Genomic DNA, 15,654 nt, shown 5'->3' with positions numbered 1-15,654 from the left:
GGTGTTAGCATCTTTAGCCACTGATGTTTTGCAGCTGGATGTTCCTCTAAAAAATACTTTCCCTTGGATTTTGAGTCCATTGTGAAAGGAAGGATGTTTTTTTGTAATACTACACTTCAGAGCTCATGTTCTGCACTATCCTACAAACACCATGCTGTTTTAGGACATGACACGACAATAAGATGCCAACAACTATTCCCATACGTGGCCCATTGAACAGCTCCACTGAGCCACGGATTAAACTGGGATTTAACATGGTGCTGGATCTATTCCTCACTTTAATCACAAAAAGTGAAGCAAGGAGCTAAAATTGTATCAAGATGCTAAAATTGTATCAAATACTGCTTTTCTAAAAAAACAGTCCTTGGGCCATTGCTGTAACTGGCAGGGGCAAGTTCAGCAGTTACCACCGTGAACAAAGCAGAGATCCACACTATCAAAATAAACCCGAGGCCCAGTGCTCCTTGTGCTGCCGGATATCCAAAGCAATATGCTTGCATCCAGCGTGTTCCCTGTACCATTATCGCCCCACACAACAGAAATTTAAGGAAGTTGGCTCTTTGTTCCAAGGCTTTTTGATCTTCGCCTCAGGAAATTTCATCATCAGAGAAGCAAGAAAAGAAGTAAATGTGTTTTACTCACTCAGACTTATCTGTTATCTTGGGCAGGCCATCTCCCACAAGTGAAATGGATACAGTATTACTCAACCTTCAGATACAAAAAGGGTGCTGAGTGGGTGGCAGCAACGTTACACCTTCAGTGAACCTGCTCAGGATTCTCTCCTCCTCACTCACTCTCCTGATCTAGCCAGGTGGCAGCAGGCAGATCAGCCATGTCCCTTCGCTCTCCAGTTTGAACATGGAAAACATCAGCAATTCTCCTCAAAGACTTCTCTTGCTGGGCAAACTGCGTGGGAGATGTCAAGCCCGTTTCTGCTCTCTCCACGGCGGTGTGAGAGCTCCAAAGGTCGAGTCACCAGATTGCCAACAGGCCAGGGAGAAAGCTCTTCTTCAGTTCACATATGTTCACATATGCTTCCATTAGTGTTGTTTTTCTGTCTGTATTTAGCACATTTCTTCGCTACCCCTCACATTATCTTGTCAAGCTGCTGCTCCCATCAGCATTTACTATCGTTCTCAAGTGTTTTTAGCGTTTAATTCTAATTTCTCTGCCACAATCGTTATCTCAATTGTGTCATGGCCTTCTAGTTGCAATTCATTTAGGTTGCTACAAAATTCGTGTCAGGCTCTGGAAACAGGCACTTTTTCTCTAATAAAAGATGCAGGGTTTCACCCTGTCCCTTCTTCTTGCTGAAGGGCTGTTTGGCAGCTGGCAGAGTCTGTGACTTATTCCAGTAGCTGGCTAAATAGACCCTCTGATGTCACAAAGTCATGCAAAGACAGCTTTTAAACATGTCCTGAGGTTCAGCTCCCTTTAGTTTGTGACTTTGAAACAAAGAACAGAAGCAGCAAAGGAATTTAGATCGGCCTCCAGATGAAGATTCTACATTTGTGCTTTTAGAAAACACACGAAGTTCAGGTTCTTGTTCTGGCAAGAGTAAGAGTCTCAAGGGGTAAATCCAGCTGTTTTAATTATATAATTCTCTGATTAAAAAAAAAAATAAATTAAAAATACTGTGGCTATTCTGAAACACCAGTTTCCTACACAAAGGTCTAAGTGCAACAACATCCCTCTAACCAAGCACTGCATGCTCCCTTGCTTGCTAAGAGCAGGCAGCTTCCCTAGACAGAGTTTGCTCCTCCAGATTAAACAGCCTTTTGAACTCAATTCTGAAGAGGATCAGGTTTTTACAATCCCCCATTATTGAAAAGGGCCAGTAATTCAAAAAAAGCATGTCTATGTGCTATGCTTTTTAAATTAAGCTAAACTGAGTATTATTCCAGTGGTACCAAAAGCAAACATTGTGAACAAAGTAAATGGAAAGGAATGATCAGAAAAATTCTCAAGCCAGTTTGTCTCCAAGGAGTAAACCAAACAGCAAGGGTTACAAGCAAGGCCTTCAACAAGAAAGTTTAACATGCACAGCATCTGTATTAAGGAACTCAGAGAAACAATGAGTTAGCACTAAAGGATAACAGGAATTCGTCATCCTCGCAGAAGAGGTGGTTTAGCATGTTGGGAATTTTTTGTCATCCTCCTGATTTGCAACCTCAAGTCCAAAGCTGCACAAAAAGGGGTCCAAAGGATCAAAGAGCTCTAGGAACGCAAATCTATTTACAGTCAAAAGCCTCAAACTAGACTTAAACCACTCTGCAGAGAGCACCACAGACCTAAAGAGATGAGAAGTTGGAGTCTGTTTTTATCATAACCCAGCACATCAGGCTATGGAGGAGGAGGAAGGTCTGCCTTCATCCTTCACACAAACTCTGGACTGCTTCAGAACAGTCTGTACCCTGGCAGTTACAGGTTTAGCTCACAGGCCACAGATGTGCACCTTTTTTTCCAGCTGACCCCCGATTCAGATAATTCACATCTTTTATATTCTCACCACAAGCAAAAACTGAGTTGTTCTTTGAGGGCACAGTCCCACGCAGTCTCAGTGGTAGGAAGACAAAGATTTAAGGAAACCCCATATCAAACTCTTTGGACTGGGGCATGTGCATTACATACTCTAACAGCTTCAGGGTTTCTTTATTCACACTTTTAGAAAGAAACTTTAAATCTACCATCCTGTTCTGACCATTTTATGATGTAAGCCTTCAGGACAAGCCTGAGGTGGTTGTGAGGAGCAAATTTGTGTTTAATTAGAGATGAGGGTCCCATCAAACTGCCCACACCTTTTCCAGCATTACCTTTTGCTAAAATATTAAGGAATTTGGGGGGAGGGCATATTTATGCCTTTGCTCAGTTATGAACGGTACAAGTTTATTTCCATGAATATTTTGAAAAATTAGAAGACAGTAAAATACCATTTTAGATCAGGAAGAATGAGAGAACTTGTTACTGGAACTGAAGGCATCTACAGCGGCAGCCCCGCGAAGGTGCCGTATGGATTCTGTCAGTCACAGGTTCACAGTGCTGCACTTCCTGCAATACAATATGCACATATGAAATACATTTGGTATTTTATTAAGTAAACAAAGCAATTATCAGTGCACATTTTAAGCAGCAAAAAGAAAAGAAGCACCTCAGACTTTCATACCGTAACAAAAGTTCTGTGGAAGCTGCATTGTATTTGAAAATCCACCCATTTTTGCTAACATACATTTTAATATTTTAAACAAAAATAGAATCTGCAGAGACAATGCAGCAAGTATGCTTAATTCATGTACAGAATTGCTTTCACATCACTGACTATCCTTCTGAAGGCCCCACTCCACCCAAAAATTATGATGTATTTACACAAAGCACCGATCAACAGTGCTACTTTAATTCTTCGTGAACTAAATACCCACTAGACATATGTAAGGAAGCTACTTCCCCTTTTTTTACTTTTAAAAGGTACGTGATCATAAACATGGCACGAGCCAAATGAAAAGGCTTTCCCCCCAACACACAAATACCTTGATTTTTTTTTTTTTTTACAGAAAAGAAGGAAAGTCTTAAAGTGAAAGCAATTCCTCACATTCATTTTGGAAAGGCCTTATAATGTCAAATGTAAAAATAATGACATGCCAAGCACAAAGCAATAAAGTTCCTTCCCAATGCACTAATGCTGAATTAAAAATGTAGTGCTTCTTCTAGTCAGTTAACTGTTCCCTTGCAAAATCCTAGGCACAGAATTGACTATAAGGATTAATGCATTTTACAGCTCTTCCCTAATTCCCATATATGCTGAGAATTCATTAGATTCAGACCTTTAAAATATTTAGTGCTCTGTATGTCAGCTGAAAAGTATTCTGAATCAGATTCATTCTTTGTGGATAAAAATCAGACATACTGTATACATCCATACTCATTTTCATAAGGAGGTTTTTTTGATACAATATTAATGTTAAATTGATAATCATAAATAAATACAAACAATAATACATAAGGAATGTCTACTGCAAACTGAATATATAATTTTTAAAAAAAGTTAATTTCCATTACTGCTGTGCCTACGTTTGTGAGGACTGAAGAAAAGGTAACTGCAGAATTAAGAGTTAGGATTTGACCCTCCCCTGCCCAGAGTCTTGTTTTGAGTTACGGTAAAGGACACATCTCCACTCCAGACAGCATTTCCAAACATCAATCTCAATTTCCAGAGTAAAGGCTTCTCTTCGTACGTTACCAATTAAGGACATTATTAGAAGCTGAGAGTATTGACGTGTTAGTCACCAGGACAAAAAACAGATCTTGGTCTTAATTCATGGCAATTCTCGGCTTTGTGTTGTGTACTCATGTCTTCTTATGGAGGTGACCCAGCTTCCTTCATTGGTCTTCATCATTTCACTGCATCACTTAATGGAAGAGGAGAGTTTGAGAGACTGAAGTTCATTTTTTCCTGGAAGTGGGGGTTTACTGCTGAGCACATCTTTTTGGAAGCGTTCCTTTTTCTTCCATGTAATACAGTTACATAAACTGAATCTGGAAAGACGAAAAAGCCTTGGGTTAGCATCCAACAGAAGTAGGACTTCACTATAAATCTGCTTCCTTCAGACATTTCCATTCTTCTGATGCCCAAGCTACCCCATGATCTGAAGGTTTGAATGGAAATAAGACATTTTACAAAATCAGGGCCAGGAAACAACCAAAAGCCATCAGGATGTTTTTCCAACTACACCAGCCTTTGGAACATCCCCGTGTTAACATTAAAAAGCCCCCTAGTTATCCATACGACACTGTCATCAGCCTAACACAGACCAATGCCATTATGGAGAGAATTCAAAAGTCATTTTTCATGCTGAACCAGAAGAAGTGCACCAAGAAAAGCAGCTGCTGTGTGCAATAAGCCTGCTCTTTCTTTATACTGTGAACTCTTGAATTTTTTCATCTTTTCGCTCATTTTAGTATGTAATTCCCACCTGCCCTTGACTGATAAAAAAGAACACAACTCCTCCAGTGCACATCTGTACCAAAACTGAACCCTTGCACACGTGAACCGAGCACCTCCTCCTGCAAGAAGTGAACTCTTTGGTCAGACCATGTGGGGAAGCGCAGTCTGCCAGCGGCACTCAGGTCTTTGCTGCTAACCATGAACTCTGATCATTTTCCTGATGGAATGGTGAACACCAAGCAGCACCAGTTCCTTCTTCCTAACTGCAGCAAGTAGCACATGAGCCATCTCCTGCCGTTCGGAAGGGAGCTATCAAACTTCATTTCCAATGGACTGAAGCAAAAAAACCTCAATCAGCCTTTAAAACCCTGCAGTTAAATACAGTTTCCAAGTCACTTCCACAATGCTTCCAACTCAACATGACTTGTTTGTATTTCTTTCAGAAACAGTTCTAGCCATCCTAATAAAACTTGAATTAGAACTTTGTTTCATATCACAAACACCAGCATCTCCCCAGAGTAATGGACAATACCTAAGTTGTTCTACAAGAAATCCTGGAGAGAGAGCTCTGCAAAGGGATCCTTTCCTGAGGCTCTGTGAGGACTCTGACTGGAAGGGCTGGATGCTGCAGACAGCTAGTAGGAAAGACGACAGAGAAAGGGAAAGAAAAAGAAAACAAGGTCTCAGAATGACAGAATATGAAAGCTGAACGTGTAATGAAAGGACGAGGGGAGGTTAAGAGGCAAACTTGGCAGAAATCAACTACTAAAACAAGGTGTTTGGTCATATGGAAAACAAAGCCTCTTCAATGGTTGGTGTAATGCGGAAACGAGCTGGACATGACCCTCCAGAAAGGAAAAGCCAGTGGTATTTGCCAAACAAGCAGATAACCTCAAACTTTCACAACAGCTTTCTTCAAAAGAAGATACAAAACACTCAGCCTGACTTCTGTGAAACAGGTTAATACTCTCCCAGCTTAACTGGGAAAACTACGGACTGGCAGGGAGAGACGAGGCTGAGGTCTAGCCAGAGCATGGCAGCTCTCCACATGTTTTCTCCAGAAGAAATAGCTCTCAGTATCTTTTCCTGTCAAAATAAGATGCATATAAAAAGAGGCTGGAGAGCAGAGAATGGATAATTCTCAATTTGGGACCTAGAAGGAGAACACGGGATATATTCTGCGAGTAGGGAAAAAAAAAAAAAAAAAAAAGGAAAAAAGCTGGGTTCATAAACTGCTGTTGTTTTAGGTGAGAACTGCAGACTGTGAATGACAGTCTACAAACTCACAAAAATCACATCCTAGAGCCACGACAAACTTGGCCACATAAGGCACATAATTTAGAAGTGGCTAATATTGGCATTCGAGCTGCTACTGCTGGAAAGGACCAATAATCTGCAGGCTGTACTTGCAGAGGATCTGCTGTTTGTTGATTTATTTTTCCTTCTTTGTTAGTACTTTCCCAGTTATAAATGGTGCTCTATTAAATTCTATTTGCCCTCTCCCCGGACAGAACGTGCATGTTTTTGCAGTTACAAATAAATGTCAGCATCCTCCAATTCAGGTCTGTCACTGGAACAGTTTGTTCAGAACTGAGGCACTGATCACCAGTGTGTACCTGCACTCCATACCCACTGGAAAAAACATGGCATGAAGATTTATTTCCTTTGGAAATACCGGGTGCCTGCTAACCCATGCGTGACAGGGAACGTGCTTATGGGAACTGCTTGCAGAAGTGCTCAGAGTGTAAGTACTGCCACTGCACATTTAGATTTTTCACATGAATGTGTATCTCAGAAACCACATGAGGAGGAGAAGTTCTTTCAGGGTCAGCACACTCTTGATCTGCATTGGAATCTTCATCTCCTCCCAGAACCCCACTCCCAATGGGGTACTTGGATCCAGTCCCCATAAACAGATTATGGAAGAATCATGAGACAGAATGGAAAATGCTTGAGAAGCAGTTTCAGGATGTCAGATGTTCCCCTCTTAAACCTGGTTCTTCCCTTTGGAAAGCCATAGCCCAACACACCCCACCACTCTCTGGGATTTGAGCCAGACTAATGATATGGTCCAATAGAGTCCTAACTTCAGCAAGGCATGCCTGCTGCCACTTGATTTCAGGAGACATTCTTTCTCTTCATGGTTAAATGCCTTGAAGTCACATTTTAAAATCTTGTTAAACTGAGTTGGCAAATCTCCAACTGATATCAAGTCCAAAATAATGTCCCAGTTTGAAAGCAGTGTGGAAGACTGGTAGGTTAAGAGACATTTGTGCAACATCAGCATGAAACCAGTAACGGGAAATGTCAGGAAATGTTCAGGTTAAAATCTGGGAAAAAAAAACCCTGATAATGCTACCTGTATGCTACAGTCAACAAGACACAGCATCTTACAGTAAATATGTATTTTAACAAGATTCCTCTAATTATTAAAAAGGAGGGCCAAACAGTATCTGGCAAGTACAGTTAGGCAGTTTCCTACATTGTACCTTTCTAGATTACTGTTTCTAAATAGATCTGAAAATCAGGACCTACCTCAGCAGTTTCTAAAGAGAAATACTTAAAACAGAACTGCTGGCCACCAGTTTCTGTAGCGCTGATGCACCTGGCACAGTGGATTTAGTGCCCTTACTGCCTGATGCTTGCGTGATCTGGAATGTAACACACTGCAGTGCTCAGACAGCTCAGTCTCACTTCCAAGAGCACCTCTGACTGCCTCCAACAAAGACAAAACTCCCTCGAGTCACAGCAAGAACAAAGAACCCATCCGTAAGTGAGTGCTGGGCTGACTCCCATCATTAGGTGCATTCTGGTTTCTCATAAAACAAGCCTGTCAAGCTGTTTTAGTATATATTTTAGAATAATGTGCCAAATTGAGCATCTGTAAAGTCTACTTTCTGGCATAAGTCCGTCCTGAATTTCATACTCTGTTCTTACAAACACCCCACAAAACAAAACAAAACTCCTCCCCTCCAAAAAAACCCCCAACACCCAACCAAAAAACAACCACAAAACACATCCACCCACAAAACCAACTTACTCATTTGCACATTTACCTTTTCTCCATCACCCAGGCAATCACTCCTGCTACTTGCCCTGCACAGTTCAGTGAGTTAACAACTGCAGCGTTACAGTTTGCACAGATGCCGGCAGGAGGCTGAGTAATTTATTTATTCTATTTTAAATCCTTTATTTTTCATTAGCCAGCTGCTCCCGCCTCCTAAGGCTATGTCCTTTCTGGGGGTAATCACACCAGAACACGTGATGCTTCAAGGCACACCACTGATTTGTCATGACTGTACCATTTTATACCAGCCAACATGGTACCATTTTGGCTGAACATTCAAGCTGCACATTGCAGCACTGGGGCCCTGTGATGGGCAGCCACATTTCAGCCACTGCACATCAGTCAGATCTGCCTTGTCTGAAATGCTCTGTGTTTGCTGTACTGTATCACATCTGCCATCCCTCTACTTGGACACTGCTTCAGCCTGCCCCTTCCTCAGACTTACACACACACTCTCCAGCTAAAATCAAACAACTCCAACCATTCTCATTTTGTGGGTAGCACAATGTAACAGTCTGCAGTGTGCAAAGCCTGATATGTTATTATAATGAAAACTGTTGTTTTCTTTCTCAAGTAGGAAATACTGACCCTAATGCAAGTTAAATTATTTCAAAGATAAAAGGTGCACACCTTTTAAAACTATGTCTTCTGCACCTAGACTGTCAAAGAAACAACTGTTCTAGTCTCACTCTCAATTATTTCAAATTATTTAGACCTTAAAACCGAACTACCCTTGCTTTTGACAGCAACAATTAGAAATAAAGTTGCAAGGCTGCAAAGAGAACACTTGCCAAGTAGGTATGTCTAGAGATAGGAAAAATGTATTTATTAAGACAAATCCTTAAGAGTATCCAATTAAGAATAACATCGTGATGCTCATTTTCCCAGTCTGTTTACAGAGCAGGAGGAGTTCTAAACATGCTACAACTTGGCAATGTAATTTTTTGGCAACAACTTCATATCTGTCATCATGCTTTTAAGTACCTTCAGGTTTCTTTACTGTAGACAACAACCAAGATCTATCAGCAGACTAGAGGTGATAAAATCTGGTGCTTTAAAAGTAAATACAAAAAATAATTTAGCTTTTGACAATGATGACACCATAGACGAAACTAGTATTCAAATAATGGTGTTTAGAGTGATCCATGTGAGAGGTTTGAACTGTGTGCCTCTCAGATAACCATTATTCATTGAAATGTGTTTACTTACCCCAAGAACACGTTTTTATTTCTTTATTTTCTTATTTCTATTTCTGGCCCAACAGGAGCACTAACTAAACCTTAAATGACAAATAGGCTCTCAGAAGAGCCTCAAGACTAAGCATACAGTAAATTTAGTGTGATAACAGTGTAACTCCCCTCTGTGACTATACATTAATAAAAGCCACCTCTGCAGTGTATGGAGAAGTTCTCACATGCAGCCTTTGTTTCACTGAAGTTGATTTATTGGTGTCAGGCTTTTGAAAACTAAACAGCAAGACCAAAGCAAGACCTGCCAGCAACATAGACTCTGTGTCTCAGGAAAAACCCTTACAGTCACACAGCAAATGCTGACTCAAAGGGTGTGTTCTCTATCAAATTAATTCTTACAGGAGCCAAACATGTTGTCAGATAAGCAGAATAAATATAGCTCCACACACCTCACTTGTGACTAATTCTTCTTTCTCCTGTTATGACAGCCAGCTGGGATTCAACCTAGGCCAAGCCTTGTAATGTCAAATGAAGCAGAAAGGCTCACTGAGCTATTCAGACCCACCTATCTGTTCATAACTGAATCAGGCAGGTAGGCAGATTATTTTTTAAGGATCATTTCAAAATTAATTTTTTTTGATGTAGAAAAAACTCTTATCCTTGAGGATCCTTTCATTTGGTCTCTATTTAAGAATTGTCATAAACACTACTTTTCCCCTTGAAATAGTATAAAACCCATGTGAAAGATACTAAATCACTTAAATGACAGTGAATGTGCAAAGCAGCTCTCAGAAGTCCAAAAGAAAGTCAATTGAGAACTGCATTTCTAGCTAAAGAAATCTAACTGCATCCCTTAGAGATAAAGCATTTAAAAATAATTTAAAAAAACCCCTATCCACAGGGCAGTGTTTTGAAGACAATGGACACACTGCCTGCTGGCAGCACACAGCAGAGCCTTTCCTGTTAAAGGATCACACTGAGGCACTGGAAAAGGCTTGGGGCTGTTTTCCCTTACAGCTTACTGCTGAATTCTCCCCTCTCCACATTCTAGTCCCAAACTCCACAAATAAACCAACTATACCTAACTAAGTTATACATGCATGCTTTTAAATAGTCATCTTTAGAGACAGAGCTCTTTATAGTAAGGTCAAAATATACAGGGACAATATATATTTCATTTTTGTAGTAGAATCATGATGTACAGGGTGAACTTTGAAAAAGAAGCATTTGACAGATACGTAAAACCACACTGTTAAACCACTTCTGTAAAAAAACTAACCACCCAAATAAAAAACAAGCCCTCTCTTCAGAAGGCTATTGGATTAAAAAAGTACATTCAGATAGAAGGCTCCCAGTGACAGAAGTTTCTAAAACAAACAATAAAAGGTAAATATTTAACTCCAGTATTGATGAAATTATTCTTAACACTCAGAGTTGTCCTTTGGCACACTCACTGCAGCATGTTAGGTAATGAATCTGGACACAACATATCCTTAGAAACAGGTCAGCAGGTGACTTAAGGAACACTCCATTTAAGGTAACACTCAACAGGAAAGGCCACTATTGCTATTGCACATCTTCGCTATGCTGTAAATATGGACTCCTGCAAAACCATGGAGGAATAGAAAAGCTGCTGGAGACTATCACGGCTAAAACTAGATGAATGTGCCAAGGGCCTCCCACTGAGGTGGTCAGAACCAACAACCAGGTGCTGGGTTGAGGTTTCACCAAGTTTCAGAGCCATCTAATACAGCCATAAATATTAAAGGCTCCACACAACCTGCTGAGCCCCTGCAAAATGCTGTAATGCAAGCAGGCACCTTACACTTGGTTATATACTGACATAAATCAGCACGGAATTGGATTTTGGGGAAAAGGCCTATCTGCAGTAAAGAGCACAGACATCAACTTTTCTCATCCTTTCACTAAAAAATTACCCTCTTTGCTTTTGTAACACAAGCTTGAGGCTGCCAACCTGGATACAAGCAGGTAAGAAGCAAGCCAACCATGGACCACTGTGTCTGTGCAGAACATTTGTCCAGCACAAGGAAATATTAAAATACTTTCAAAGAAACTGCCTCATGCAATTCACTCCCAGCAGCAATAATTTGAATATACACACCTGTGCTCCCGGTACAGGGCTGAAAGGGTTTGGTGGTCTCATGACTGGCTGACTGTATATTAAAGTTGGCTGTGTCATTACTGGTATGCCTCCCATCTGTGATGGCTGAAAAAATGCAGACAGCATCAAATCACACACAGCAGTAACACTTTGAAAGCATTCAAGGAGAGAAAACAGAAAATGGGTGAAAAGCCTTTATTATATGAGATATGCAATCATGTAAGATCTTTCTACAATATTCTGCAAATAAATGGAAGGAACATTAGAGCCCATTCAAGGAATTATCCAACTGAGCCTGTTCAATCTCTTGCTGCAACGACCTGAAGCGCTTGTTTAAGCACAAGCATCCGTGCTAGTCCTCCTGTTCCCAAAACCAAGGTCTGACAGCACTTCCCTGACTGCCTCTGAAAGCACAAGCACAGTTTTACAGAGAGCAATGCAGAACTGACACAATTCAGGAAAAGCTGAAAATTGAGAACTATATGGGCAGTTAACATGAAGTCATTATGCAATCAAAGTCAAAATGTTACCGACACTCTAGCTGAGCCAAATTAGGAGTTCAACATGTACTAATGGTCTTACAAGTCAGGTTACATTTAAAGCAGATGCCCATCTCTAGCACAGCTTTTGGCACTCCCTCAGGCTTGGATTAACAGCCAGCAGCAGTCCTACTGAAGCAATCCCCATTCCAAGCAGCTTTTCCTTGACTAATACTGGTGATGGTACTCCTCCTATCCTGCCAACCAGCTGTTTGGGCAAACATAGGGTAAACCTATTCAAGAAACTCACCCTGGTGAAAACACCCTACAAAAAATATAATTTAAGAACAACTGCTGGCCCAAGAAAGACACAGGAACACAGGAACCAGCAGCCAGAGAATGCCCAGGCACAGCACTATGGCACTAACAAAACTGCCTGTCCCAGCGTGCCTGCACCAGGGGAAAAGCCTGCCACTTAGAAAGGGCCACCCTTAGAAAGGGATCTAGAACTGTGGTCCCTACTACTGCTTTTAGGATAAAATAAACACAAGGGTAGTAAAACACGCCAACATTGCAGAGATTCCCAGTAGCAAATGTCCTGAGTAAAGTCTGAATGAGCCAGCACAGTTTCAGGATGTGTTACAGAGCCCACTGGTCATTCTGTATTTCACACTGGTATTTATACCCCACGATAAAAGCTGCTTGACATAACCTGCAAGATTGCTTCCTGTACACTACGTATGTTACCTTCCCCAGCTGCTGAATCAAAATAACTATGAATACACTGCTGGTCCCACCAGTGCAAAGTTGTGTAGATAAAAAGTCTGAATCCACCCTAATGCTAGTTTAGCCACAAAAACGCTGAAAAAGAATATGGGAGTCCATGGATATGATATTCTCCCAAAAGACCCTCAAGAACACAGTTGGCCACTTCTGCAGTTCATTTACTGAGCATCTACAAATTATTAGTCGTTAAACTTATCTGGTTATATGATGAGACATTTATTTTTTTTTCTCTAATCCATGAGGCATTTAATAGAATAACTGTCCTACTGAAGTCTTCTTGCCTTTTATTCACCCAGCAGAGCTGTGCTGCATCAAAATCATACTAACAGAGTTAAGGGATATTATTTCAGAAATATTCTAAAATTTGAGCTAAGAACAAAAATTTTCAGAGCAACAAGCTGGAAGGTTGGGTTTATATCAAAAGCCTTGAGGTACTGGTGCGTCAATAAGATTCAATTCTCGACCAACACCACGTCACATGGTAGTATTACAAACCTGTAGTTTTGTAGCATTAATCATTACAGGTACTTGATCCCAGCTTCAGCTGAAGGTACCTAAGGAAGGCTTCACTTCACCGACAAAACACTTCTGTTCTGAAAGCAGCTATTACTCTCACGATAAACTTATTTCTACCCCAATAAAGTCTCCCAAGAATAGACAGTGCCTTAACTTTCACAGAATCACAGAATGAACTGGGTTGGAAAGGGACCTTCAAGATCATCTAGTTCCATTTAAGAAAGTTTACAAAAAAACAAGTGAAGTAAGGAAGGCAGACTTAGTTTCACACAAACACCACTAAAGTAGCTCAGAAAATCAGAACTTAATGATTTGATGAAGAATTAACCAATGGGAGCTGAAATTCAGTCTTCAGTAAAATAGTTCAGAAAAACAACTGCTACCAAACTGCAAGCAATCAAACAATATAGAGCATCTGACTCTATCCAGTTGTAGGAATTCTACTCACCATCACGTAGCCCATCATTCCTGTTGGTGTTGTGGCAGGATAAGCCATTACAGGAGGTGCCTGGTGTGAAAAACAGTGCTGAACTGAGAGGAGGAGAGATAAACTGCGTGCTGGTAAGACATTGCTTTCTAATGATCAACTGCAGAACTTAGCTTGTCATAAACATACCAAAGAATAAATAGGATTTGCGGTCTGGTGTTAAAAGGATATCCTAATTAATTCAGATGGAATACGATACCTAAGCTCAAGTTTCTAGACCATCTTGGCAAATTTTAGTTATGTATTTGGTTTTAACCTATCAGGATTCTGGCTGTCTAAACTAAACTGCAAGCTACCATTCTTTCCTGTTCAGGGGACACGGTACAGGACACATAGAAGTTTGAGAGAAAATATTCATGAAGCAGAAGTATTGTTTTAATCCCACAAAGTATATACTTATATTTCAGTATCAGAAGTAATGGTACACAAGGAGTCTTAAAAGACAATTTTAAAGACTGAAAGACCAAATTACCATTGCTTCTGCTGACACTACAGTAATTCTCCTTAGCCAGGATGGACATACTATGGGAATCATCCTACCATGCTTTGATATAAATTAGACTCTCACAGGAATATCCAGCTTGCATTCCCTCTCCCATACCTGCTTCACACTATGAATTTGAACAGACTAAGTCCTCTTAGTACTTGGTAGATATGTTTATATTACCCTTATGTACTTACTGTACTTTTATGAAGGTACAATTGCTGTCAACAGACAAAACCTGGGGTGAAGTTAAGTTTTTTAAACAGCTTGGCAATATATATGTAGAAAAACAGCTGATAACTCTTAGAAAGATAGATATAGAGAGGGTTCTGCATCTCCTAACCATGTTCTTTGCTCTACAGTTCATTATTCACTTCCTAAATTAATATTAACTCCTACAAGGACAAAAAAGTTGTCACTTTTTTCAGACTCTAAATTGTGCTTATAAATACTCATATAACTTGCTGTCTATCCCCTCCACCTCCTGTTAGTCTTCCTTTCTAGAAAAAAGAGACTATTATTCATGCTATTGCTGTGGGGATTTCTAGTCACGAGAAAACAAACACTATAAGCATTTCTTGGTACACAGACATTACCGATACTGAAAAAAATGGAAATGATAAAATAGTAATCATACTGGATTAATTAAAGCAGCTAAATTATATAATCCAGAATAGGACATCAGGAAAGCTGCTTCCGAATTCAATTCTAAGGTATCAGCTGCTTTTTCTTATACAGTAGAGCCAGTGCAACTGGCATTTCAACTGCCATCAAAAAAGATAAGGAGTCATTTAGAGACAGTGTACCATCCATGTATTTCACACAGTGGACAAAGCCATCCTGAAAACTACATTTTTTGTTTTGTTTGTGTACACACACCTACACAACCATGCCGAATAATTTTTTTTTTTTTGAGTGCTCAAGTATGGACCTACCATCCTTTAGTTACTCTGCAATAAAAACAGAATACAGGGAAAGACCAATATTGCTGTTGACATAAAGAAACAAGCCCCTTGAAGTAACAGCCTAGGCTCCTCAGACAGCAAGCACGGGTTATTGCTTGTCCTTTGTACACTATCTGCATGAATTTTTTTTTCACTAATGACATATTGGTCTCTCCCCACTTAAAAATAAAATAAAATTAAAAAAAAAAAAAAATTAAGATCTACCATAAATGTGGATTGAGTGCCAAATATAACAAAAGCCCGTGAGGTTTCATGCAGTTATTCAAACACAATATTTTTATCTTCATTCAGAATTCACCAAATGCATTAAAGGCAGCACAGACACACACCCCAGCTCTCTGGCAGCAGATGGTACAGTTTAAAGCAAGGAAAAATAATCTTGGTATTTCCCATGCCATCATTCGAGTCAAGAGCCTGCACACCACCTATGAAGTTTGTGTATGCTAGGAGAAGCTCAATTTTTGGCACACCAAAGATTTTAAAATGAGAAATGTGTAAATAGCAAGAAGGTTATGAGATTCTGCAACAGCAGTGGTTAATATCAGCATGCCAGTCGATTGCAAAAAGGCTGTGGGTTGTTTCACTTACGTATTGTGGAAAATGCATGCCATTCTGTATT

At 40.1% G+C, this 15,654-nt stretch overlaps 1 protein-coding gene across 9 annotated transcripts in view; it reads right to left on the bottom strand.

Moving 5' to 3' along the window:
* Window positions 1-2,831: 2,831 nt before the first annotated feature.
* PICALM (phosphatidylinositol binding clathrin assembly protein) overlaps window positions 2,832-15,654 on the bottom strand; it is a 67,139-nt gene continuing 54,316 nt past the window's right edge. For 3 of the 9 annotated variants that reach the window (XM_027899169.1, XM_027899174.1, XM_027899175.1), the window contains 5 exons: window positions 15,624-15,647; window positions 13,548-13,607; window positions 11,319-11,423; window positions 5,472-5,574; window positions 3,075-4,530 (listed from right to left, as the gene is read on the bottom strand). In XM_027899169.1, the coding sequence (XP_027754970.1) occupies window positions 5,482-5,574; window positions 11,319-11,423; window positions 13,548-13,607; window positions 15,624-15,647 (282 nt within the window). In that variant the 3' untranslated portion in view covers window positions 3,075-4,530; window positions 5,472-5,481. Of the gene's footprint in view, window positions 3,049-3,074; window positions 4,531-5,471; window positions 5,575-11,318; window positions 11,424-13,547; window positions 13,608-15,623; window positions 15,648-15,654 lie in introns of those variants that run through there. The other 6 variants (XM_027899170.1, XM_027899176.1, XM_027899173.1 and 3 more) reach the window with 4 other exon arrangements.

This window comes from Empidonax traillii, unplaced genomic scaffold (assembly GCF_003031625.1).
Source record: "Empidonax traillii isolate 1590-97213 ecotype Southwest subspecies unplaced genomic scaffold, ASM303162v1 scaffold649:size547179, whole genome shotgun sequence".
Lineage (NCBI taxonomy): Eukaryota > Metazoa > Chordata > Aves > Passeriformes > Tyrannidae > Empidonax > Empidonax traillii.
The sequence above is the reverse complement of the archived record's forward strand: the minus strand, read 5'-3'. Positions and strand labels throughout refer to the sequence as shown.